The sequence below is a fragment of the Anguilla rostrata genome, chromosome 7 (genome assembly GCF_018555375.3).
Source record: "Anguilla rostrata isolate EN2019 chromosome 7, ASM1855537v3, whole genome shotgun sequence".
In the NCBI taxonomy this organism is placed as follows: Eukaryota; Metazoa; Chordata; class Actinopteri; order Anguilliformes; family Anguillidae; genus Anguilla; species Anguilla rostrata.
Genome location: NC_057939.1, coordinates 11835176 through 11859715, shown reverse-complemented (window position 1 = coordinate 11859715; position 24540 = coordinate 11835176). Strand labels below are relative to the sequence as shown.

Genomic DNA, 24540 nt, shown 5'->3' with positions numbered 1-24540 from the left:
AAATGCGATTGATTCTATTTGATGTAGTGTGGTATATACACAGGCACTGTTGAGAAGGATGATGTTGTTCCTTGTGGTAATGGGCATTTTTTCTCAAGCCTGTACTATTCTGCTTCTAACCAGAACCTGCAATAAATGTCCTTTTGCCAAAGGATTGCTGGAGCTTGATGCCATCAGACCCACCATTGATCTAAGGTACAGGTGGATAATGTCATTGTAATGGACTTGTGGTTGAGTAAAAAGTGTAGCTGCCTACTGTAGCCGGCATCCTGTGGCTCAAAAGGGGTAGCTGGATATTGTAAGAGACAAGCTGTTGATAAAGACCATGGCAGGGTACTGTGAGAGACACGATTTATAATGAATGTGATGGCTGATGGGTTACAGTGCTCATAAAGGATGTAATATTTTGGGTGTGTGATCTTTAAAAGATGCAGCTGTGCTGTACTGGATGTATTGTTTGTGATGGATATCGGTAGTGAGGACCCTGCTGATGAGGGGCTGTAGATTTGCCGGTGCGCGTGTCTGTTTCCAAACTTTAAGACTGCAGGTAGAAACAAAGAGAGGCCCAACGAGACATCAGTCACTGCATTCGCTCACTGTGTTCTCCACTGATCAGTTTTAGCGTTCGCTGGGCTGACGGGAACGTCTCAACACCGAGAGCGTTCAGCGCCGTTGTGTGCGGCCGTGTTCAGACGAGGTCAGCGCCGCTCGGGGGCACATTAACGCACCGCGGGCGGCACCGCTCTGAATTCCAGCACGGGCGCGGCCGAACGTGGCACGTCCGCGTCCTCTTTTACTCCGCCCCGACGCTTTCCCCTTTAGTACCGCCGTTCTGTCGCTAGGTTACGGATTACTCGGGCTGGTCGCTAGTGGGTTTACTCTAGGCTACAGCTAGGCTTTTTTTCTGCAAGGTAGTAATTTGCAGTGAATACAGTGTATTTTATGTTTTTCCAGCCTCATTTTAAGGAAGGAACAACCCACACCCCCCCCCCCACCCCCCCTGCAGCTGACCCCAGTGACCTCTCATAACGACCGCGTTCTGTGATGCGCAGGGTCATAGGGACAGCACAAAAGAGCATGAATAAAAGCAGGGCTGTGTCCCACAGCTGATCCACACCTCGGGGGGGGCTGGGGGGGGTGCATGACGGACGCACGTCCGCCTCCTCCGGCGACGGGCCGGGTCCCCGCCTGGGAACGCCGCCCCCCCCCCCGGCGACCGAGGCCGGCGCCGTTTTCCACAGGCTGCTCGGAAGCGAGGGACTTCCTGTGGAGGCCAAACATCTGTTTACGTTCGCAGTGTCAGAGAGCGGCGATGAGGCGTGGGAACGAGAGGATCTGCCGGGGGGGGGGGTGCGGGGGGAGGACGGAGAGCTGTTGGGTTATCTAAAACAAGAGGGGATCAGGGACCCAACCGTCACCCGTCATCCTGTCACACAGCAGCGAGGACGGAGGCTCCGCGAATCAGGCTCATCAAATAAAGTAAATACTGAGTAAACAAATAGTGACGGGAACCGTAACATAGGGGGAGTGGGGGGGGTGCTACAAATGGTTTCCCAGGACAATACCATGCGCCCCTCATGGTGAACAGTAGTGACGGGAGGGATTTGGCGGGGGACCGCGCTGTAGCCGTTGCCTCTGAAAGCCGCGGTGCTTAAATAAACTGCCGTGCCCTCTCAGCGGCTCTGGGCATGTCTGGACTGCCACCCTGTCTCTGCCGTAATCCCCTGGCAACGCCGCTTTTCCCAGCCCGCTGACTTCAAAACAAACCGTTATCTGTCCTTCCAAAGGGGGGGGGCGGTGGGCGGTGGGGCGGTGGGGTGGTGGGGGGGGCCCGTCACATGAGAACAGGCCCCACAAAGCCTGCACACACCATTAGCTTCATACAGCCAGGCGGAGACAAAGAGCCCTTAAGGTCGCGCCGCGTGCTTCAAAGGAGTTTACTGCCGCTACCTGCCGTTTCCATCGCTGAAGCAGATTACACCCTGTTTTCTTCTCCTCCTCCCCTCCCTCCTCTGGTGGCCTTGTTGAGTTACAGCCTTCCAGGCTTCAAACCCATTGCTTTTCTGATGTGTCACTTGGCGATAGAACCTGGTACGGTCACTCGCTCTCAATTTTCACAGTTGGCTTAAAATGCTGTCTGTTTGCAATCTGCCCTAGAGAGCTCGAAGCGTGTTCCTTTTGAACTACAATTCCCAACATGCAATTGGGATGTGTGCAGAATCCCCCAGTTCATGCACCCTGAGGTCAGGTCATTTAGTTTGCTGAAAAATGGGGCTGCCAAGAACCCACAAAAACTGAGCATTTGCTTCCAAAATTCTGCTCTGCTTTCTGTCTGGGACAGGGAGACACCGCCGGGTCAGATTGTAACCTGGCACAGACGAAGATAAATGTCAAGAACTGCACGCTAGTTCGATAGCATGCCTTAGCATCTTTTTTTTTCCCATTGAATCCAGTATAAAGAAGAAAAGAGAACATTTGCTAGAAGAAAGTGGGTAAACACACAGGCTCGACAGATGCAGGATAGTTACAGGAAGTCTGGTTACTTTGTACGTTCAAAATATTGAGGGCAAGAAGAATGACCAGAAGCTGTATGTGTTGCGTTACTTTTGTATCCTGATTTTTGTATACCCGACACAGTTATACCTTTTGGGCAAGAAACTCAAGTGTATCCCAGGGTGATGACCACTGGAGTGTCAGTGTTTTTTTTTCCTGGCCCAACATAGTAGAAAATATGTGATTGAGTCCACAGTCTTTATGAAGTCATACTTGTGTGCATGTTAAATACAGTGTTGTGCAGGTACTGCTGTTTTGCCGCTCCAGTGACATCACTAGATTATGGAGAAGGCCTCTATATATTTTCTGCTCAGCTGCATGTTTGAGGCCCTGCTGTGTTGGTCTGGATGTTGTAGATTGGGCAGTAATCCACGCACAGATAATGAAACATCTGTTTTTAATCCGGTCACACTTGCAGTACAGATACAGTATGGCGGGAGGAGGTTGGGTGGTGGTGGTGGTGGTGTTGCTTAATTCGTTTCTTGCCCGTGCGGTGATGCAGCCCAGAGGCCAGAGCGGAATCCTGACTCTGCCAAGGCCCGAAACTCTCCTTTAATGAGAAACGCTAAAGCCAGATTATTCCGTCGCCATCGGTTTCGGGGGACGGGTGTACAGCAATGGGATTGTGTGCAAATGTGATGGGGTATTCCAAACGGGGAAATAAATGGGGGGCTGAATTTGTTGTTTATAAAGTTGTATTTAAAGAAGAGTAAAGTAAAATATAATACAAAAGAAGGTGGGCTAAGGACAAGCACATGGCAGTACCACCCGTTTTGGGGACCGGAGAAGCCTCCCTCCGGAATATTCCGGAGAGTTTGTGTTTACACTTGCCGAATGAAATGTAAATGATGAGAAGGATGGAGGGAATTAGGCGCAGGAGCTGGCTTCCTGCTGGCTCCCCGTCCTGGCCTGGGCTGGCATTTCTCTGGGTGTCGCAGAAGGGAGAGCAGTTGGTTCACTTCCTGTCTTCATTGCTGTTTGGCGGGCTTTTGGCAGACGCTCAGGCAGCTTAAGGTGTGTGTGTGTGTGTGTGTGTGTGCATGCGTGCGTGCATGCTTGTGTGTGTGTGTGTGTGTGTGTGTGTGTGTGTGTGTGTGTGTGTGTGTGTGTGCGTGCGCGTGTGCATGTGTGCGTGCATGCTTGTGTGTGTGTGTGCTCAGCTCTCCATGCCGTTCGAGCTCAGTTTCCCAGGCGAGTGCTGGAGCAGATGCTCTCTCAGACCGAGGTGACGACCTGGCGCCCGTCCAGGAGCCTGGGGGGGTGGGGGGGTCGCTCGCTCCCTGTGGACCCCCGTGTGACTGCCCCGGGCTCGTATGGACGGCAGCACTTCACAGGGAGGGGCTCCAGTGAGGGGGACGGAGAGAAAAGATGAGCGAGAGGGAGAGGAAGACTGAAGAGGGGAAGGTAAAGGAACAGGCAGCAGACACTTTTGGGGATGAGAGAAGATGGTGGGATTAAGCCGGAAGGATAAAGGAGAAAGGAGAGGGGGATTTAAGAGGAGGACAGGGGCCAGCGCGCATGCTTTCACCCGCGGCTCTGTCTGTCCACCGCTCTGTGTGCGTTTAGGCTCGCCTTTCAGTCCCCCCTCTCTGTGAGCGTCTATAGCTGCCTGTTCAGTCCCGCCACATCGCTCCTCTTACCTGTAATGGGTTGTGTGCGTTCGTTCGGCTGTAGGGAAGCCGCTGCCTTTGTGCATCTTAAGCGCCAGGCTAAAAATACGAGCGACGCAAACTCCAGAGCTCTGAACGCGGTCCGTACCGCGCACTGGAGGAATGTTCCGGGAGCTCTTGGCGAGGGGGGGGGGGGCGAGGCTGGGCTTTGGGTGTTTGTGTGAGGATGTTTAATTGATGAGAGAAAAGGGCTGCTCTTTTGTTTATAACCGAAGCGGTTGGGGCCCGGTGCCGTGTTCAGAACCCCCCGCTCGTGTTATGGTTCCCCGGTCACGCGGAGGCGAAGGCCTGCTTTCAGCCGACCCTCCCCGGTCACGCGGAGGCGAAGGCCTGCTTTCAGCCGACCCTCCCCGGTCACGCGGAGGCGAAGGCCTGCTTTCAGCCGACCCTCCCCGGTCACGCGGAGGCGAAGGCCGCTGATCTGCGTATCGAAATAAATGTTTTGGTTCTGCGGCCCGTTTGTCATCACTTTCAGGTGCTTCGTGCCCCTGAAGAACGCCGCTGTCAAACCGCGGGTCGCCTATTTTCTGCCTCCTTCCATAAAGACTGGAGTACAGAAAGAAGGCTGTTTTTCCTCGCTAACACTCAATAAATTTGAGCCCATAGCCCCTATTTTTCTTTGCATGTAGTGGTAGTGATTATTTAGTGATCATTAATACACTACTTGGTGAATATATATCAGGGAAATCTCAACATCGGGAGAATCTGCTCCTTCCTGACCAAATATGTCGTCCAGCTACTAGTCCAAGCCCTTGCTGGCTGGTTTATGGGCCTGTACCATAAGGTCTCTGCAGCTAGTCCAGAATGCCTGTGCCAGCCTGGTCTCCGCCCTGCCTGAATGCCCGCATGCCACGGCGCATCTGAACGCCCTTCACCGGCTTCCGCTGGCTGCCCGCGTTCAGCACAAATCGCTCACGCTGGCACGCCAGGCTGGCACGCCGGGGCTGGCATACCAGGCTGGGAGCGGAGCTGCCCCTCGCCATCTTCAGACAATGGCTGCACCCCACCGCACCGCCCGCTCCAGCCAGACCTCGCTGTTCAGCATCCTCCCGCCAGCTGGCCGTCCCCCCCGGCAACCACTCCTCACAACCCCCCCCCCTTCTGTACCCTCATCTCCCGCTGGAGGACTGACCTTCCCAAACAGCCAAAAAGGGGGATTCACAAACTGTCTTACACAAACTTCTAAATGTGCACCATTTCAAACTGTACTTGTGTTTCTTAAAAAAAAAATGCTTTTCTCCTTTTATCTGTCTTGAGGAATGCACCATGACTTGGTATTTGACGTGTACTTTGGCTTAGAACGTCTGCTAAAGGACTGAATCGTGAATTGTTGCACCAGCCCATTGATTCACTGAGGGGGAAAAACAAAAACTTTTTTTCAGCTCATGTTGCGCTTCTGTGACCGTTGAGCTGCAGGGTTCCAGAGCCACACAATCGGCAGCCATGTGGGAGCAGAACACCCCAGCGGAGAGAGGAGAGAGAGGGAGCTGCTGGGGGGGCTTTGTGTCCGTTAAGCGGGGGCCGGGGGAACCGGGGTGAAACGGGGACCCGGCGGTCAGCGCTCCCCCCGCCTCGCGGTTCCCCTGCGGTCGGAACATGACGGTCCGCTCGACCGCGGGCCCCCGTGTTCCTCCTGCGTGTTCCTCCTGCTCCCCTTTTGTTTTCCCTCCCCTCAGATCTGCCTTTGAAGCGAGCGTGTGGGGGTGTGAGTGCATTTACACACGCTTGTGAGCCTAGCAGGAGACTGTCACAGAGATGTGCATTCTCTGTGCTCTCCCTCTCTCTCCCTCCCTCTCCCCCTCTCTCTCTCTCTCCCCCTCCCTCCCTCTTTCCCTCTCCGCCTCGCTCTCTCCCTCTCCCCCTCTCTCTCTCCCTCTCCCTCTCTCTGGTGGCTCTGTCTAATCAGGCCAGGTAGCTGTGCTTACGCATCTCCTGTGTGAGTGTCGGTTTGTTGCACGCTCTCATGTTTGTCTCTGTAAATGTCTCACACTTATCACCCTGCAGGCCGTAGACCAGTGGTCTCAAACTCAGTGCCATGGAGGGCCGTGTGTGTGTGCTGGTTTTTATTCCAGCCTCAGATCTTGATTATGGAGTTAGTTCAATTATTTGCTGAATTAGGGATGCAGGTTTGCACATAGCGGTGACCCGACGTCTGAATGAAGACCTGCATACACACACGGCCCGCCACGTCAACGAGTTTGAGACCGCTGCCGCGAACGCGTCTCTCTGTCGCTCGTACGCTCCTGTCTGTCGGCAGGTCTTACTTACCGGTCTCATCGCGGGTCCGGCTTGCCTTACGCGTTCCCCCGTCCCTCCTGTTCCGGAAGGCTCCGCTTCGCTCTTGTCAGACTCGGGTTCCGCACACTCGCTGGTTCGCTGTCGTTCTGAATCGCTCGTCCCAGCCCCCGAACGTCACCCCCGTTTCAGGCCGTTACACCTTCTCTCCTGCTGAAGTCTGTCAGCTGCTACGTCGGGTTTCTACACGCGCAAGCACAGCGTTTATAGTGGCTGTTACTCAGGGCGTCCGTGTCTCTCTCACACGGTGCGCCGTACTGCCTGGACACCGTTATTTATCCAGGCTACGCAGTCAGCCGCCTCATTTCCTGTCCTTAGGAAGGCAAGCCGCATCGCAGACAACGGTCAAGCTCTGAGGAGCACCGGGCTCCTTAAAATGGCTCCAGCGTTTTTTTTTTTTTTTTTTTGGTGCAACAGACATGGACACACCTGCAGCGAATGCGACAGCGGTCGCGCACGGCGCGGGAACAATCTGCGGAACCCGACGCGCTGTTTTCCCTCCTTTTAGGCGTAAACGGCCGGGCGGGCGTCTCCGCCGCTCGCCTCCCTCTGATGACATCTTTTTGAAATTGAAAGGACACAGAGCACGGCGGCGGCATGGTCCTGTCCTTTCAGATGACAGCAAATGAATTTCGCGCGCTGTTACAGCCACCGAGCTGAGGACTCGCAGGACCGAATTTAGATTGCACATTTAGCCGCGACCGAGGGGGGTGGGGTGGGGGGGTAAGAAACACACATCTCGGGTTATTCGCCTTCCCTTTTCTTTTTCGGGGAGAGGCGGGGCGAGACAGAGCCGACAGAGACCACCGCGTTCTTCTCCTGCCTCAATTAGGAGCTGCCTTTTAATTGGTCTCTGCCTGAATACATTTTCCTCACAGGTAGATTTCATGCTGCATTTCACCTAATGTTTATTAATCAAGCATACTTTATTTCTTGATTTTTCTTTTTGTGTGTGTGTGTGTGTGTGTGTGTGGGTTGGTGTGGGGTGGGGTGGGAGAGGGGGCTTTTAATCAAGAGACTAGTTCTTCCAGGCTCAAAGCAGAATAATTGCCCTGCTGCATTTAAGCGGTTTGCTGGAGAGAGGGGGGTTGCTGGCTGGTTGCCAGGTCAGTTATACGTTGAAGGTGCCCGTCTTTCGGGTTAAATGCGGAAGGTAATCATGATTCATGTGAAACAGACGGCGTGGCTGCCTCCCGCTGAGTGTGATGGAACAGGACCCCGCTGGCGTGCTCTCCTGCCATGGCGGGGGCTGCCTGAGGGGGGGGGGGGGGTACGCTGCGGCGAGCTTCGCGGCCGCCACACGGTCACGAACACTTTGCAGCTGCGGCACTGCGGCCACTGCCTTCCTGAAGTTATAGACAGATGTGCGGGGTGGAGGGTGAGGGTGACATTACATTACACCAGACTTTATTACACCACACTACACAATACTACATGACACAGCGCTATTACACACTACACTGCATTACACAATGATATATTACACCACTCTACAACACATTACACCACACTATATTATACCACACTACACTACATTACATTACACCACACTATATTACACCCCTCTACACTACATTACATTACACCACACTATATTATACCACACTACACTACATTACATTACACCACACTATATTATACCACACTACACTACATTACATTACACCACACTATATTACACCCCACTACACTACATGACGCCATATTATATTACATTGTACTGCACTGCATTATATCACACCACGCTATATTTTATCGCACTATACTACATTACATTACACCACACTATTGCACACTACATTGCATCACACTACACGACATCACCTTATTCCTTAATTTGTAGACCTCCTTCTGCAGAGCTTCTCCTGCGCGCCTTGGATTTGTACCAGTCTTCTGCTCACCCCGTCAGACGTGTGGTTCTGACACAAATTATTGTGAAGTGCTTTGCTCCACGGTTAGCGCGTCACCCAGGGTTTGAAGCATTCACGGGTTGATAGATTGATGTACTGCGCAGGAAGAGAGCTATAGGAACAGCTGTATGTGAGCTCCCTATGGTTTCATCTGTTCAAATAAAGACACTGTATCACAGTGACAGAGGCAATGATTCTTATCCCTCTTTTTATTTCACCAATTCGCTGAAGTGTGTTCTAATTAATTAATATTCACGCTTGTTTTTGGAAGCGCCTGCACGTATAAAAAAAAATGAAAATGTCCTGTTCATGTACCGCATACCACCCTCCCCCCTTCCATCAGGAGCCCTTTTCTGGACCGGCGTCCAACTCCATGCTTAATTGAATGAACGCGGGCCAAATGCCGGCCACCCCGCGTCTTCTCCACCTGCTCCAGCCTCTGGGGCGCGCTGCTCTCAAGGTCGTGCCGAAGTCCTCCGGTCCCGAACTCGGTCCCGAGGAGCAGAAACGAAAGAAATGCGAGCTGTAACAGGGGTCGCCGTGACGATGAGCCACGTCAAGGCTGTCGCGCATCTAGGTCGCGCACGGAGGTCGCTAACGAAGGTCGCGCACGAAGGTCGCGCACGAAGGTTACGTTTAAGGCCAGCGGTTTGGGGTACTGGTCTGAGGAAGCGTCCGTCCCCGCGTCAGTCCAGCGCTCGGGGCCTCGGGAAACGCCCTGCCGTCCTCAGACGGGCGCGGAAGCTTCCGGAGCGGGCCCGTGTGACAGCCCCATTCGTCTCGCTGTCATCCGCCTGGCTGCGGCGGGCCGTCGAAGGCCCCCCCAGCGGCGCGGCCGCGGCCCAGTGCTGTCAGGCCCCTCTCCGCTCTAACCTCAGACACGCCAGCGCCCCTGTGTCACGCCTCGACAGCTGTGTTGACTCGGGATCGGACCTGACACGCATGCACACACACGCGCACACACATTCTCTCACACACACACACAAGCACACACAGCCACCCACACACACATACACACACACACAGCCACCCACACACACATACACACACACACACACATTCTCTCACACACACACACACACACACAAGCACACACACACACACACACAGAAAGTTGGCACACAGGTGGCCTCTGATGCCCTTGGAAAATATAGCCCTGAATGCTGAGGAAAAAAGGACAGGGAACAGGCAGCGGACGGCCACGTACATCCCTGGATGCACACACTGACATGCGCGCACACACACACCCGAACGCACACATCACTCAGGTCTTCCCCTCCCTCTTTGACTTATGACAGGCTGTCACAATACTGTCCTCGGGGCGAGCGCGGCGTATGCGTTTAATTAGCCGCTGTTTTACAGAGTCTCTCGCCCCATCTTGGTTTGGAAGACCGCAGTCCGTTAGCAGGACTGTAAAGAGGAGACTATGGCGGCGGAGGAAAGTAGAATTGTGCCCCGTCAGGTTGGGCTGCGCCTGTGTACATGTTTTAGGAGCCTGTGCAGTATTGATGAGCCGACAGCGTTTGATGGATGGGGCCCGGCGCAGACGCCGCTCCCTCTCACTGCCTCCGAGGACTGCTCTCTAATTACTCCTGTGAGCGCAGACTGTGTGCGCATGTGTGTGTGTGTGTGTGCACGCGTGTGTGTGTGTGTCTGTCTGTCTGTCTGTCTGTGTGTGTGTGTGTGTCTGTGTGTGTGTGCGTCTGTGTCTGTGTGTGTGTGTGTCTGTCTGTGTCTGTGTGTGTCTGTGTGTGTCGTGTGTGTCTGTGTGTGTGTCTGTGTGTGTCTGTGTGTGTGTGTGTGTGTGTGTGTGTGTGTGTGTGTCTATGTGTGTGTCTGTGTGTGTGTGTGTCTGTGTGTGTCTGTGTGTGTGTGTGTGTGTGTGTGTGTCTGTCTGAGAGAGAGAGCGAGAGACTGGCTCATAATTAGCCGTACCGCTTCGGTACGATAAATAAATACTAATGTCTTCTTGATTTTTATTGTTCCCTTGTTGACGCGCGTAATGTCGCTGACAGAATTGCGTGCTCTGAAGTGCCGTGTCTGGTCACTGCAGCAGAGCTTCACACCCCTCCTCCCCTCTCCTCCGATATCGCAGAACGCAAACCAGGCTGCGATGACAGCACTGATGTCACGGCCGCCGTCGGAGACACCTGTACGCCTCGCCTGAACGCCGCGCAATTAAGGAGGCGAGCCCGCGAGCGTCGCTTTCCCTCGCCGCCCGCCGTTTATCGATTGACCGCCGCGCCTCGAACAACGCAAACACAACACCTCGCGCAAACGGACAGGGCGTTAGCGGGCGAGCGCCGCCGCCGCCGCCGACGCCGCCCCCGCACCGCATCTGTAGGGACGGAGTCGGGAGATAATTAGTCGCGGGGAAGCGGCGGACAGTGCCGGGAAGGCCGCCCCCACCCCCCTCGCCCTGTCAGGGAAACGTCCGCGGCGCGGCGCGCTGCTAATGGGGCCGGTCGAGCGGTTACCGCCGGCGACACGCGGGCCCGCCTCACGCCGCTTAATTAAAGCGTGCGACGGGACGTGCCCTGGATGCCCTCGCCCGCCGTCCTCTTCTGTCGGGATTTCGCCGAGCCGGGCGCCCACACTGGCCTCGTTCTACCCGCCCCCTGTCCTCTGCCTCTCCATCTGGGGCCTGGAACACATGTCCACCCGTCTGCGAGGATCCAAGGTTGCTCGTGCGGTCGGGACTCTGCCGCTATCGCGATCTGATGGGGCTTGATGTGCGGTTACATCCCCCGAGCTGGCAGCCAGTCTATCGCTCGGACCATTACCCACAATCCATCTCTTTTGCTGTCGAGTGAGCAAGTAGTGATGGGAGAGTGTGGGTGGAGCTATCACGGATCAATCTATCAAAGAACGACTGATTCGGACCAATCGTTATGTTCAGCTGTGGAGCACGATGTCATATTATTGGTTCTTGCGTTCGAAAGAATGTGACGTGATCGCCCATGACAGAGCCTATGAAGTCTCCCTTTCCCTTCAGCTAGTGTCAAGATGAGATGCTGTAGATGGTATCAGGTCAGATCCTTGGCGTGACTCAACTGTGCATTGAGCCCCCAGCCTTTCAGGATCACTGACCATCCAGCCTGTGCTGCAGACAAACGTCCTTGAATCTCTGTACTCTCTCTGTGAATGGAAGAAGCTGGATGCACAGAGCCAGTATGGGGTTCATTATGCCAGTATGGGGTTCATTATGCCAATGGGTTTTCCCAGGTCCTTGGGGTCTATACTCTAGCCTACCAGCAGGTGGTGGAGACTATCTTCCCTATGGCCTGGTCGAAGGCCCAAGACCTTCTTTTGGTGATCTGAGCAGTCCACCTTCCAGGGCAGTGACCCCAATCCAGTCTCATCCTCTAGTTGTTTTTCCCAGGGAAAGTCAAATTCATGTCATATTTTCTTTGATTTTGTTGTTGTTGTTGTTGTTGTTGTTCATTGCTGTTTAATCTCCAAACACCCGCATTTCCTGCTCATTTTTATTTTATTTTCCTTTCCTTGTTATTCGTTTGAATCCGAAAGGGCTCATTCGCGCCCGGGCGGGGCTCCTTAATGGTGCTTGTGGGGAGCGTGGCTCTCTCAATTTGTCTGAGGCCAGAAATGACAGCACTCAGAAAGAGAGATGCATTATGTGCTATTAGCAGCCACAATGAGCGGCGAATTGGCACATCACAGCTATTACATCATTTATTTCTGTTTTTTATTCTGCGTATTAAGCAGTTACAGTTTGATACCCAGAATTTGTCACAGACGTCTGGTGTCTGGCTTCGGGGCGCAATTGCAGCTGACCGTCGGGGAATTGTCCCAGTTCCTTAAACACTATCTAACCCCCCCCCCCCTTTGCGCTTTCTCCCTGGCTCTTTCAAATAACTGCGTTTTCTTGTCTCGATCGTTTAGCAGCAGACTCGTGTCTGGTCTGTGAGTCGTCTTACCGATCGGAGCATCCTCCCAGGGTCCGTTCACCCCTTCTCCCCCCGGCCCCTGCCCTCCACCTCCACGCCGTCCAGGTTCCTGCCTTTTCTGCTCCATTTCAGGAGAAGCGACGGCGTGTTTCCCTGCTCTTAAAGCCAGCCCTCAGAAATGTGCAGTGTATTCATGTGTGTTTCTCTCCGTGCCGTATCGTTGGGGGAAACCGTGTAGCCTTTTTTTATTCAGCCTCGCTCGAGCGTTTGGAAGGCTTTTTCACTTCCCCACGCTGGGACTGAACTCTCCTGGCTTCACCCAGCCTCCCGAGTCACCTGCCTTTCTTCCTCGCCCTCCTTTTTTTCCTTTTCCTTTCTGTATTTCTCGCAATCCCCCTCTCCATTCCTCCCTCCCTTCCCTTTATCAGCAGGTGTGATGGTGTCCCTTTTCCCCCGTGAGGAGAGAGAGAGAGCTCAGCCGATCGTCTGGAGGGGAAGGAGTTGTCCGTTCATTTGAAGCACGGGGCGGGACTGACGCTTCGCTGTTAGTGTTTGACCCGCCGCGGCGAGCGGGGCGTGAACGAGCCTCGTCCGCACGTCCGCACGCAGACGAAACGAGGACGGGACGCGGCGTTCCCTCGGACGTTCCCGCTCAGACCCCTGTCCGACGAGGCGCAAACGAAATGAGCTCCAGCACGCTGAGCATTAACCCACTTGCAGTCAAAGCTGTGTGTTCGTGTTTTAGCTGCAGACGCTGTCACTGTCCAGTTTGGCCACCCTCGCGTATACATGTGGTCTTCGCTTTTCGCAGACGGAAAGGGTCGGGGCTGGTAATTGTGCGTCTGCGATTTTCAGAAGGAAGAGCAGATTTATGCATCAAGCTGCAGGCGGTGTATTGACTCCCCCCCCCCAGCACCTGGATAATTCAGTGTTCTAGCCGTGCTTGTAATGGCGGTGTTCAAAATGAGTTTTTCTCAAAGTAAAAGGGAAGGTATTGCCGAATTCATTTATTTTTCTTGTAATTATCGTCTTTTCCTGTAGATACACAGTGAACAGTGCAGCGTACAAAGAGCTGTGGAAGCGCTAGGACCTCAGCAGGCGTGACGCGTGAAGTGTTTATTATCGAGCTCGTTAGACGGGAAGTGTGATGAATGAAAAAAAAGCAACCGAGGCTTTCGAAGCCGTGGGAGACCGGGCCTCAACCAAAACAAACCGGCGCGCACGTGACTGTGTAACGGTCCTGCGAGAGGTTTGTTTGCACGCGCGAGGACAACATTTTGATTTCCACACGGACCCTGGCGGGGAGCGGGGGGGTCTGAGGGGGAGGGTGGGGGGGTGTAGCTGAGCGCTCCTCTTGAAGACCAGCTGCACACCTTTGTGGCAGAACGCTCGCCGCGCACTGGCAGGGGGGGATGGGGGGGAGGGATTTATACAGCAGACGAATCTGGGTTGCGATTCTCGGAGTGGGAATTGGACGCGCACCCTGGGGAGCCCTCTTCTCTTTAAGGATGCACGCACTCTTTAATAGCCACAGTGATTCAGCACATCTCTCTTAATGTCTCATCAGCATGTGTGTGTGCCCATTACTGCGATTGGCTTTCCTGTTGATGCTTGGTCCAGAGGGAGGGCTCTCCCCTACTTCTCCGCTCACGCTACGTCTAGCAGCAGCCTTGTCTTACCCGCGCTCGCGCGAACGAGTACAGCACCTGCCCCACTTCGCTTCAGCTGCAAGACCAGAGAAAGATAGACGACGTATGAGTTCTGTTAAGAGTGTTAATGGCTGACTGTCTGACACACAGGCGTTAACGGCACAGGGCATGCCAGTGGAATTACATTGCTGAGGTGTTGATACGGGAAGCGGCTAAGCTAAGGCCTGGTTACCTGACCCAAACCTGATGGGACTGGAAGGTACATGTCGGGGTCGGGTTGGGTTGGGTTTTATTTTATTACCATGAATCTGCTTTCGTACGGTACCAGGCTGAATCATTATTGATTTCTTTTGATTAATGCCATTTAATTGATTCAGGATGTGTACATGCAAATTATTGTGACATGATTACACTGATGAGCTGCGTCTGACGATGCTTTGCTGCAGTCGGTGTGTATTACTTCTACTTCGTGTTATCTGGAGAGACTGTGTTGAATTGATGGATGAAGGCTTTAAAATTTTATTGAAGAGTGTGGTGAAGCAAATGTGTGTGCTTTTTCTCCAAACTTTTTCCCAAAAAAGGCATTGCAGTGCTCCGCAGACCCCAACATTAAAAAATCACAAATAAAAATTTCTCGAAGAGTTCCCAAAACTTAAAGCCCATATAACCAAGCCCTCGTTCTGCCTCAGGTTGGGTACTGGTAAAAGTATAAAGGCTTGGTTTGAGGTGGTCAGGTCCAGACCAGGGGCCAGACTTGACTGGTTGGGCCCTCAGGCTCACCATGTGACTGGGGGGGGGGGGAGTGATGGTGGACGGGCAGGCGCACAGTAAATTCAGAGCTTGCAGTGTGCCAGGCTCTGGACCTTGTTGTCTGGCTCGTTTGATGGAGAGGGTTTGCTCGCTGGACCTCTCTGCAGATATCTGAATTAATGGGGCCTCAAGACAGATGGGTAAACATCCACCATTATCTCTATCTCTCTCACACTCTGTCTCTATCTCTCGCACACACACTCTCTCCCACTCTCTCTGTCTCTCACTCTCTATTTCTTGTCTCTCACTTTCTCACTCTGTCTGTCTGTCTCCTCCTCCCCTCCCTCTGTTTGTTTCTCGAGCTTTCTGGGCCTGCTCGGCGCACGGCGGCGATGCAGTTGTTGTTTGGTGGGAACGTTCTCCGAATCGATCCCCCCGCAAAGCCCCTCCAACCGATCGCCCCGCTTCACCCCCGGATCCCCTCCTAACGAGGATCTAATGAGAGCCATTAATCAGACGCTCCGCCTTCTGGAGCGGGAGATCGGGGCTCCCGGGAGGGAAGGAGCCGGGCCGCTCTTTAAACATTTATCTGTCCGCGGCATAAATCAGCCTGACGGGCGTTTGGGTCACCCCCTCGCCTGAGCCTCGGCCCACCCGGGGTGGGGAAGGGGGGGTGCTGCGGGGGGGTGGGAGGGAGGGTGTTGACAGTGTTCTCCCACTCCTCAGTCAGGAGTCCTCACAGGGTCGTCGGTGTCACGTCCCCCCGCGGGACACCGTGCCCAAACACTCACGCCACCCTTGGAGCGCCTCGCCTCCCCACCCAGGGGGAATCGATCCCCGCCCCCGCCCGGCTTGGGCGAGCTCCAGGGGGCCCGAGAGCCCGCTCGGTTGGCCCGGGGCCCGTCTCCTACGCGGAATATTCGGCGATTGCTTCCCATCAGCCAGGCTGTGGCCGTGGTGCCCCCCCACCCCCCCCCTCTCCGCAGTGCATTAGAATCCAAACGGCCCCCACCGCCACCATCCGAAAACCCGCTCCGGGGGCCAGGCTGACTCGCATACCGTTTAGCCTCACTTTGATTGATGTGTTCAGCTGGCCACTGGGATGCCTCCGCAGGCGTTGGCAGTGATATAAATTACATTGTGGAGAGGCGGTATTAATGCATCAGCAGCCAATGGGCAGGCTGTTTTAGTCGTATGTCAGCCTTTCACGTTTCAGTCAGCTAGTGAGTAAATGTGACCGTACAGGCAACAAGTAGTGCCAGTAATCATTACAAGAATAAAACATTGTGTTGTCTTGCAAAAGGAAAAGGGGGGTGGGGGGTGGGGGGTACAAGCTAATTAAATTGATAAATTAACTGCTAATTAAAAAATGAATGTCAGACAGCAACTCTCCGGATGCCCATTTATTGAACCGAAAAATGCCAACCGGTTTGTGCCGCACTTGTGTTCAGTTTTTCCAGCATTAAAAAATCTGAGATTGATGCTGTGTCTTGTTTATGTTCCTGTGTTATGAACAGCGTGGGCTACTTTGTTGTTCCCGCTGAGATCAGTTTTGCAATACATTTTACTTTTTTTATTTTATTTTATTTTAACGCGAGCCATAACATTGGTTATTTACTGTCCGGGCTGTTGCAGGAATGAATATAAATGACAGTGGAAGTTGTGTCTTATAGCTGTGTGAATGAAACGCACCCTCATGTGAATGAAAATGAGTCTGGAGGTAATAATACTGCTACCTTTTGGCATCTTGCCCATTTTGTACCCTTTGTGTTTTATGAGCAAAGGCTGCGATTTACTCTGTTGACTGTTTACCAATCATATACCGAACTTCTCTCTTGATTTTATTATTTCACTGTTTACTGCTTGGTCTTCACATAAGGTGATTACCGTTCCTTATTGTTGCATTTCGCCCTTGGTGCCCTATCTTTTGGCCATGGTGTGCCGTTAAATTTAGATTTATCAAAGGCCAATGTGTCCTTCCCCCAATGCTGACCCTGTATGTGTGTGTGTGTGTGTGTGTGTGTGTGTGTGTGTGCCCATGTATATATGTGTACATACTATGTGTGTGTGTGTGTGTGTGCCCACTCATGCACACATGCATAATGTGTTTCTGTGTGTGTGTGTACATATGCGCATATGCGCGTGTGTGTGTGTGGGTGCACATGCGTGCGTGTGTGTGTGTGTGTGTGTGTGTGTGTGTGTGTGTAGTTGTACACAATCATGTTTTCACCTTGAAAGTGGGAGTGTAATAAGCAGTAAAAACACTGGGACCCCAGCACAGCAGTGCTTTAGTACTGTTTGCAGAGACAGAGAGAGAGAGAGCCCAACAGAGAAACACCATATTACTGCGCTAATAGATTGGATTTTGTTCCACATGACGAATCGACTGTAATTTCTCCTGCCTGCTGAGATGGTCTGGAGAGATTGGCTTTCGGCTCAACTAAAATAGAAAAAAAATATATTTTATAGGGAAATGCGGGCGCAATGAATAGAGGGAAAAAACGAGCAAAGGGTTGACATGCAGGAAATTGACAGTGTTCAGTGTGGATATCAGATTCTGGACAGACGCTGATAAACTGCCCGGCTCATCCAGCCTGGGCGGGGACGTGTGTTCTCTCCAAACCGCGCTCGCGACCCTCATCGCTCTCCGACATGAGATTTTTATTTTGTGTGTGTGTCTGCATAATAAATATGATGCATTCCTCTTTAACTTTTTTTGACAGACCGGGAATGGTTTTGTCGAATCTCGTTTGCGAATGCGGGGACGGAAGCCTGGAGGGTTTAAGAACCCGGTCCGACGCGTGCGTTCTTCTCTTCCAGATTACCTGTCGCAGGGCGTGGATCTGTCCGGGATCGAGGTGATCGAAAATGACCTCCTGTTCATCAGCCGGGCCCGCCTGGAGGTGGAGAACCAGGCCAAACGCCTGCTGGAGCAGGGCATGGAGATACAGGCAAGAGCACTGCACACATGCCTGGATCCATACCCATAATGCACTGCACAGAGAACCAAGCCCATGCATATCTGCTCCGTCCTGAGCCCACGCATGTACATGTGCACACGCTCATGCACACACAAATACATACATACACACACACACGTACACCACACACATTCACGCACACTCACACACACACACACACACACACGTACACCACACACATTCACGCACACTCGCACACACACACACACGGGGTGCAGTTAGGAAGCACACCGCTACGCTAGGTAGTTTAGGATACGCACACACCTGCTTTTATTAAATGTGTGGAAAAATGACTGTTTCAAGTGTAATATAATATAAATTATTTATATTCTGTGCACAAATGAATATTCCTACTCCAGCAAAGTCTGGTGATCTGCTTGGGCATCGGAGGTGAGAGCACCAGTCTCTCAGTCTGTAGCTGAATGGAAGTTTTCTAAACGTTAAAAAAAAAAGCGTTGAGTGCATCTATCCTTAACGCAGAGAGACGCTAACCAGACCCAAGCCCGAGGCCTGGCTGCGTTAATGGGGTTCTGTGACCTCACAGGGAAGCAGCTCAGAGAGCGAGGGAGGGGCACTTTTATATTGTATCGCAGCTTTGAGTATCGTAGCGTGTTTTGTATGCCGCGCCGTACACTGGCAGGACTTCTGTGGTTATCCTGCGAGCGCAGCACCGCCGAGTTTAATTGAATTGAGAGATAAGGGGAGAGAGAGAGAGAGAGAACATGGCCGTCGCGGATCACCTTGTCTCTGCGCGGGGGAGTCCTCCGCAGGGGACCGGGGGGCTCGGTCGAGGAACACGGCGAGCAGATGGCCAACTCGCCACTTCCTGCCATCACCGCGCAGAGGTCTGGGAGAGGGGGGGTGGGGGGTGGTTGTGTGTGTGTGTGTGAGGTACCGCGTCACACTGCATGGCACTGACCAAGGGGGGGGGAGCATAGAGCCGCAGGAGCTGGGAAGGGAGGACCAGAGGAACAGAGCCGGTGATCAGACGTCTCAGATAAGGGATGGGCTAACGCGAGGCTGCCCAACCCTGTTCCTGGAGATCCACCGCCCTGTGGGGTTTCATTCCAGCCCTAATCTGACTTGGCACATATGACTTCGCTAATTAGCAGCTGAAGAAGATCTCCAGCTGTTGAATGCGGAGTGCTTTGTTAGGGTTGCAGTGAAAACCTGCTGGACGGTAGATCTCCAGGAACAGGACTGTGCAGCCCTGGGTTGAGATGTTGGCCTAAGTATCTGAAACATCTCCTCCATCTCCTCCCCCCATGTTTGTCAGCATAAGCAAATGTAGTAGCAACCCAAAAGGGAGGCAGTGTCCAAGTACTGAACTGATGTCAGGATGGTCCTTCATGAAGCAACCCTTCGATGTGGTGGCTTTGATAGGCAAGGCGCACAGGCAGGTGAGATTCATAACCGATCCACCCGCCTCGACCCGCTCGAACCCTCGGCCTTGCGCCGCGTTAACGGAAAGCAATAATTAGAGCGCGGCGCGCGCCGTTGACATATTAATCCCCCCGTACAGCATTACTAATGGGAGGAACAGCAAGTGCGTGACATCCCTGATTGAGCTGTCAGCCCCATAACAAACGCGCGCGTGTGTGCTGTAGATGCAGTATTAATGGTGGTGATGATGTGGGTCCGGTGCAGGCAGCTGCAGCAGGCTCTGTTGTAGGCCTCTTCTCCCTGCGCGTTCTTCAGTCTTTGCTCATTTTTTTTCACAGTTTTATATATTTACATCTTTTTTTTAAAGTAGCATATTGATATTTGTTTTCTCTTTATGGGGTTTTTGTTACATTTTCTGTCAGGCGGTGCTTACTGTGAGTCTGTTTCCTGTTCCAGTATTTTATTATCTGACAGTTTTCTGTACTTGTATATCCGTACGTAGTAACTGTGTTGGAAGACTTTGTTTTCCCCTTCCTCAGCATTAGCGGCTTCCTGTTGCCTTACAGAGGTGCAAGAACGCTGGAGACCCATTTCGAGTTTCCACATCTCTTAGGGTATCACCAACAATATTTCTGTTCTGGAAAACCTTTGAAAATGGTCTAAATATAATCCTAATGTCCTTGGGAAGTCATGAAAATTGTCGAAAAAATCGATTGCTCCTATGCTCAGGACCGCTTGTCTTGCTATTTGGCAACTTCATTCATTATGGTTGAAATGTTTTTCATAATACGCTTATGTTATGCAGTGAAATGCTTCCATCCTGATAAACCGGCTTTAGCGTGTCAGTTGGCTGATGTTGTGGCTGAACTGGCTAGCTTTTAAGCTTTCACATTGAGCACGCTACCAAAAGACACTGCCGCCTGCCCTCGCCCCGAAAAACATCTGCAGTTCTGGCTCAGAACTCTAGCTTCAGTTGCCTTATTTCACAGGAATTAGACTATTGTAAAAAATATAAATAGACCTTACCTTAATTTCAAATTGTCGTTGAAAGCTTGTTTAAATATAGATCTGGTTTGTGTGGGAGCCTTGCTAGAATGTTCCGCTGCTGCAGTAGAGAGCCTCAGTGGAACGGATTTCAGGGATGGATTACACTCCTCTCATTCACTTAATGCCTCAAACATCTTTGCTCTGCGGGTCAACAACCTGTCAACAGACATCAGTGGCATATTCTGACAGTATATCAATGTGTTATTGTACTTCTGCTGGAGTGAAGAAATAATGGCAGCTTATTGCTTCAATCAGTGTTGAGGGAGCAGCAATGGAATTCGCACTCTCGAAATAAGACAGACTGGCATTAATGGCATCAGCATCATAATGTTTTGGTTTTAAAGTAAAAGTACGTCGAGATCCAATGTGATTGCTTAGCAACAGTATTCTCATGCAGCAGCCATTTTAACATGGGCTGTTTTCACCGCACTTTACGAAGCCAACTTGAAAAAAAAAATGTATTATAGAGATAACTGTCTGTTACAAGGACAGACATGTAGATACAGTATGCACACACATGAGCACACGCGCACACATAATCAGAGTATAAGGTCAGTATGTGTAATACCCTTTTTTTTACCCAAAGTGCACTGCTACACTGGAAGACTGATAACTCTCATTCCCAATTATCTAGGGATCAGACAAACAGGCAGGAGGCGGTCCAAGATGCATTACTGCGATCCGCACAATGGATCTCAGCCTCACAGAAAGCCAAGTCGATACTTGTTTCGGTTTATATATAGACATATATCCTTGGCTTCCATCGCCAGGCCATGATAAATGCAAGCCTATCCTTGTGTGCCTTTTATTCGGAAGTGTTGATGCTGCGACGCCAGCCTCCCCTCCGGCTTATTTTGTCTTGTAGGCCAGTGAGCTTCCCCCCCCCCCCCCCTTTTTTTTCTTTTATAGGATTCCGGCCCTCCTTTTGCGGAAAAATCGATGATTCACATTAAATAATTCAGTGCTGTGCCTTAACAGACTGCCCGTGAAGTAAGGTGGCCCTGCCTGTGGGCCGTCTTTATGGACCAGTCTGTCCTCGCCCATTATTACCCACTTTCTCAGCTCTCCGGCTCCGTTCCTCATTCTGAGGCGAACAAATATTGCTCATGCAAATGCGCCTTCTGAAGCAGAGGCCATCGCTTTTCCGGAGGAAACATTTCCACGCCGCCGTCTCTCGGAACAGGCGGGAAGATCAAAGCCCCGAAGTTGTCGCCGCCGTTGTTTACCGTCCCGGCAGCAGTTGGTGTTGTTGTGCTTTCATATGCAAGTGCGATCATGCAATATTCATGATCGATTTCCTCCCTCGTTTGTGGGATTGAGCAGGGCGATGGAAGGCGGTGGGTGTGCGCGTTTTGATCGTCGGTTTCGGTGTGCCCTCGGTCGCCCCCCCGCCCGGCTCGGCGGCAGCGGCTCTTAGCAAGCGAGTGATCTCCGCGCCAGTGCGCCTCGGCCGACTGATTAATTTAGCGCCTCTGCGCTCAGTATTGAGATGCACGTTTTAAAACGCGCCAGGAAAGCGAACGTCCGTGACGCGAACCGCGAGACGCGGTCGGTGGCGTTTTCTTGCGACGAGTAAGGCAGCGAGCGCTCCAGTTTGAAGAAGAGTGAAGTGCCACGCCCACCCCTTCCGGGAACACTGTGGGTTTAGCCGGCAGTGCATCCAAGATTTTTTTCTTATTTATTTATTTTTTTAAAACCTTTTTATATTATTGTTGCAGAAACACGGCTGTATTTTGGACTGAGGAACGGAGGCGGTCGGTGGGAATTGCGTCGACCTGCCGAGTTTATTTGGAAGGGGGCGGGGCTATTAGGGAGGGTGGTTTTCAGCCGTTCTGCTCAGTTGGCCGTCCGCGTTGCTGTACGTGCTCCTCTGGAAGGCCAGGCGTGGCGGTAACTGCCCCTGCACAGCATTCTAAATTCCATCTGCCTCAGCCCCACGTGCCGCGGCAGCCCGACATTTATTTCGGGTTTTGTTTACTTGAGGGGCCTGTATGCAACACGTATCGAGTGACTCGCGTGGCAACCGTTTATAAGTGGCATATATGATGAACTCCCACGATGTTCCTGTGCTTAGTAAATTTATAAATGGCAATGCGCTACTTGTGTGACAAGCGCATGATGTTTTTTTTTTTTATATATTGTTCCGCAGCTATCTTTGTTTTGTTTTGATCCGAAGGTCCTTGCGCTTATTAAAACAGCATGTGGTCGTGTTCGTTCTGCGACGCTCTGAGAAGTTTAATGTAACCTTCGTCTGGTTAGGCCAGCTGAGAACTTCTTGTGGCGAGGACGCGGGGACTCAAATGGGGTAAGAAAGGCGGGCGAGTGATTTGGCTGCTGAATGTAGAGGACCAGTTTTGTGGAAATTTGACCTGGACACTGGGGTTAGCGCTCCTACTTTTTCTAGAAGCGCCCTGAGATCTTTAATGACGGCAGTGAGTCTGAACCTTGGCGTATCTCATCTGAAGGATGGCGCCTTCCACAGAATAGTGCCCCCTATTGGTCCGTCTCCCAGGACACCTCCTTCCCCTCCACTAACCGAGCCCACTCCTGCTTGGCTTCAGCATTTCATCTGAGAAAGGTACCGGGTGGTTCAGCTGCTGGCTGTTTGGTTTATGACTGAACATCAGTCGCAGCAGTAAATGTGAAATTTGCTATTGCTAATAACGTGCGGGAATTCATTTTATATGACATTCACTGGTTTGCCACTCACAAGGGACCTTGTTTTTTGAGTACGGTTTCAAATGTGTGGAATAGTTTATTTTTTACTGTGATCAAAAATTTTATGTCTTGTTTCAGTACACTTGCACCACCGCCCTTCCCAAGATTACAGTCTTTTTCATCTCAATACCTTCTAAACTGACTGGTTGGCAGGGGGATATGGCACCCTATACACCAACACAACCTACTGACTGCAGTGAAGAAACTAGATATCATATGCCATTTGTATCAGACATCTAGTGCAGTACAGTACAAGTGTAACAATGACCACAATATTGCATACAGTGCTGTGGAAAAAGTATTTTCCCCCTTTCTGATTATTGCATATATGGCACACTGAATGATTTCAGATCTTTAGACAAAATGTAGTATTAGAAAAGGGAAACAGTAAACACAAAACACATTTTAAAAATTATTATTAAACAAGTGGTTAAACACCCATATCACCCATGTGGAGAAAGTACACTGTAAATTATACATGGGCTATATCTGTATTAGGAACTTTTTTTGTATAAGAAATATTCCATTTTGAGAGATCCCTCGTTGGAGTCCTTTGCGTATACTCAGTGATTCTCAAACTCTGAGTCGGGGAAACTCGCCTCATAGAATCCCTGCTAAAGTTGAACTTCCCCAGTGCAGTGACATTGCTCAAATGTCAGGACATCATCGCGCTGTTGTGTTGATTGTTCGTCTCTTCAGACTCTCTCAGGAAGGGGGTGATGCTGACCTACTGATGTGGAACCCCTTCCTGTCCACGGGAATGGCACCACAAAAACGCTCGGACCGTGAGAAAGATGAGTCATCTAAATTTTTAATTTCTCCATCTTCTTTCGTCTTCTTAATTCATTCCGGCCTCATACATTTATATCGGCCGCTAAAGTGAGCCACTTAGCGAGAGGGTTCGAGGCGACGCAGCCGACGCTCTTGCTGGAGTACCTCGGGGGAAATCAGTTTTCTTGGGGGCTAGGAGGGAAACCGGGGGTCTGATTGCCATGGCGACGCCCTTGCCTTACCAGCCACAGAGGACGTTGAAAAGGGCGTGACAAGCTAGTACTTCCATACAATGGCTGGGCTGAAGTACCCTTTCCAGATCCACTAAGGACCCTTCCCAGATCCACTAAACACTCTTTCCAGATCCACTAAGGACCCTTCCCAGATCCACTAAATACTCTTTCCAGATCCACTAAGGACCCTTTCCAGATCCACTAAGGACCCTTCCCAGATCCACTAAGGACCCTTTCCAGATCCACTAAGGACCCTTTCCAGATCCACTAAGGATTCTTGCATGGAGCTACCCTTTCATACAGGATGTGTGGGGCTTTAGGATACACTGTGATCATCATTACATGTTGTACATGTTGTACCCTATTCAGAGATAACATGACCTTTAATATGGAGCCAAGCAACACTCCTAACATAGCCACATTCTGGGCTCTTGGACATCATGGACTTATTATAGACCTATTATAAACTTACAATCGACTTGGATGTCATAGACTCTGAAATATTTTGGCCTGCTGAACAGTGAAGTTATAGGTGCAGTCAAGGCTCTCACACAGAGAAATATACAGAACAATTGCTTGCTACATTCTGGGCTAACATCAACACTCTTACATCAACACTCTACTGAAATAATACAGAAATATGGACTTTTACACAGACATGGTACAATAGAG

At 51.6% G+C, this 24540-nt stretch overlaps 1 protein-coding gene across 1 annotated transcript in view; it reads left to right on the top strand.

Annotated features, from left to right (window-relative positions):
* cog5 (component of oligomeric golgi complex 5) overlaps nucleotides 1-24540 on the top strand; it is a 128470-nt gene that overhangs the window by 28206 nt on the left and 75724 nt on the right. Inside the window, exon 7 of the mRNA XM_064342813.1 lies at nucleotides 17556-17686. Within this exon, the coding sequence (XP_064198883.1) occupies nucleotides 17556-17686 (131 nt within the window). The remainder of the gene's footprint in view (nucleotides 1-17555; nucleotides 17687-24540) is intronic.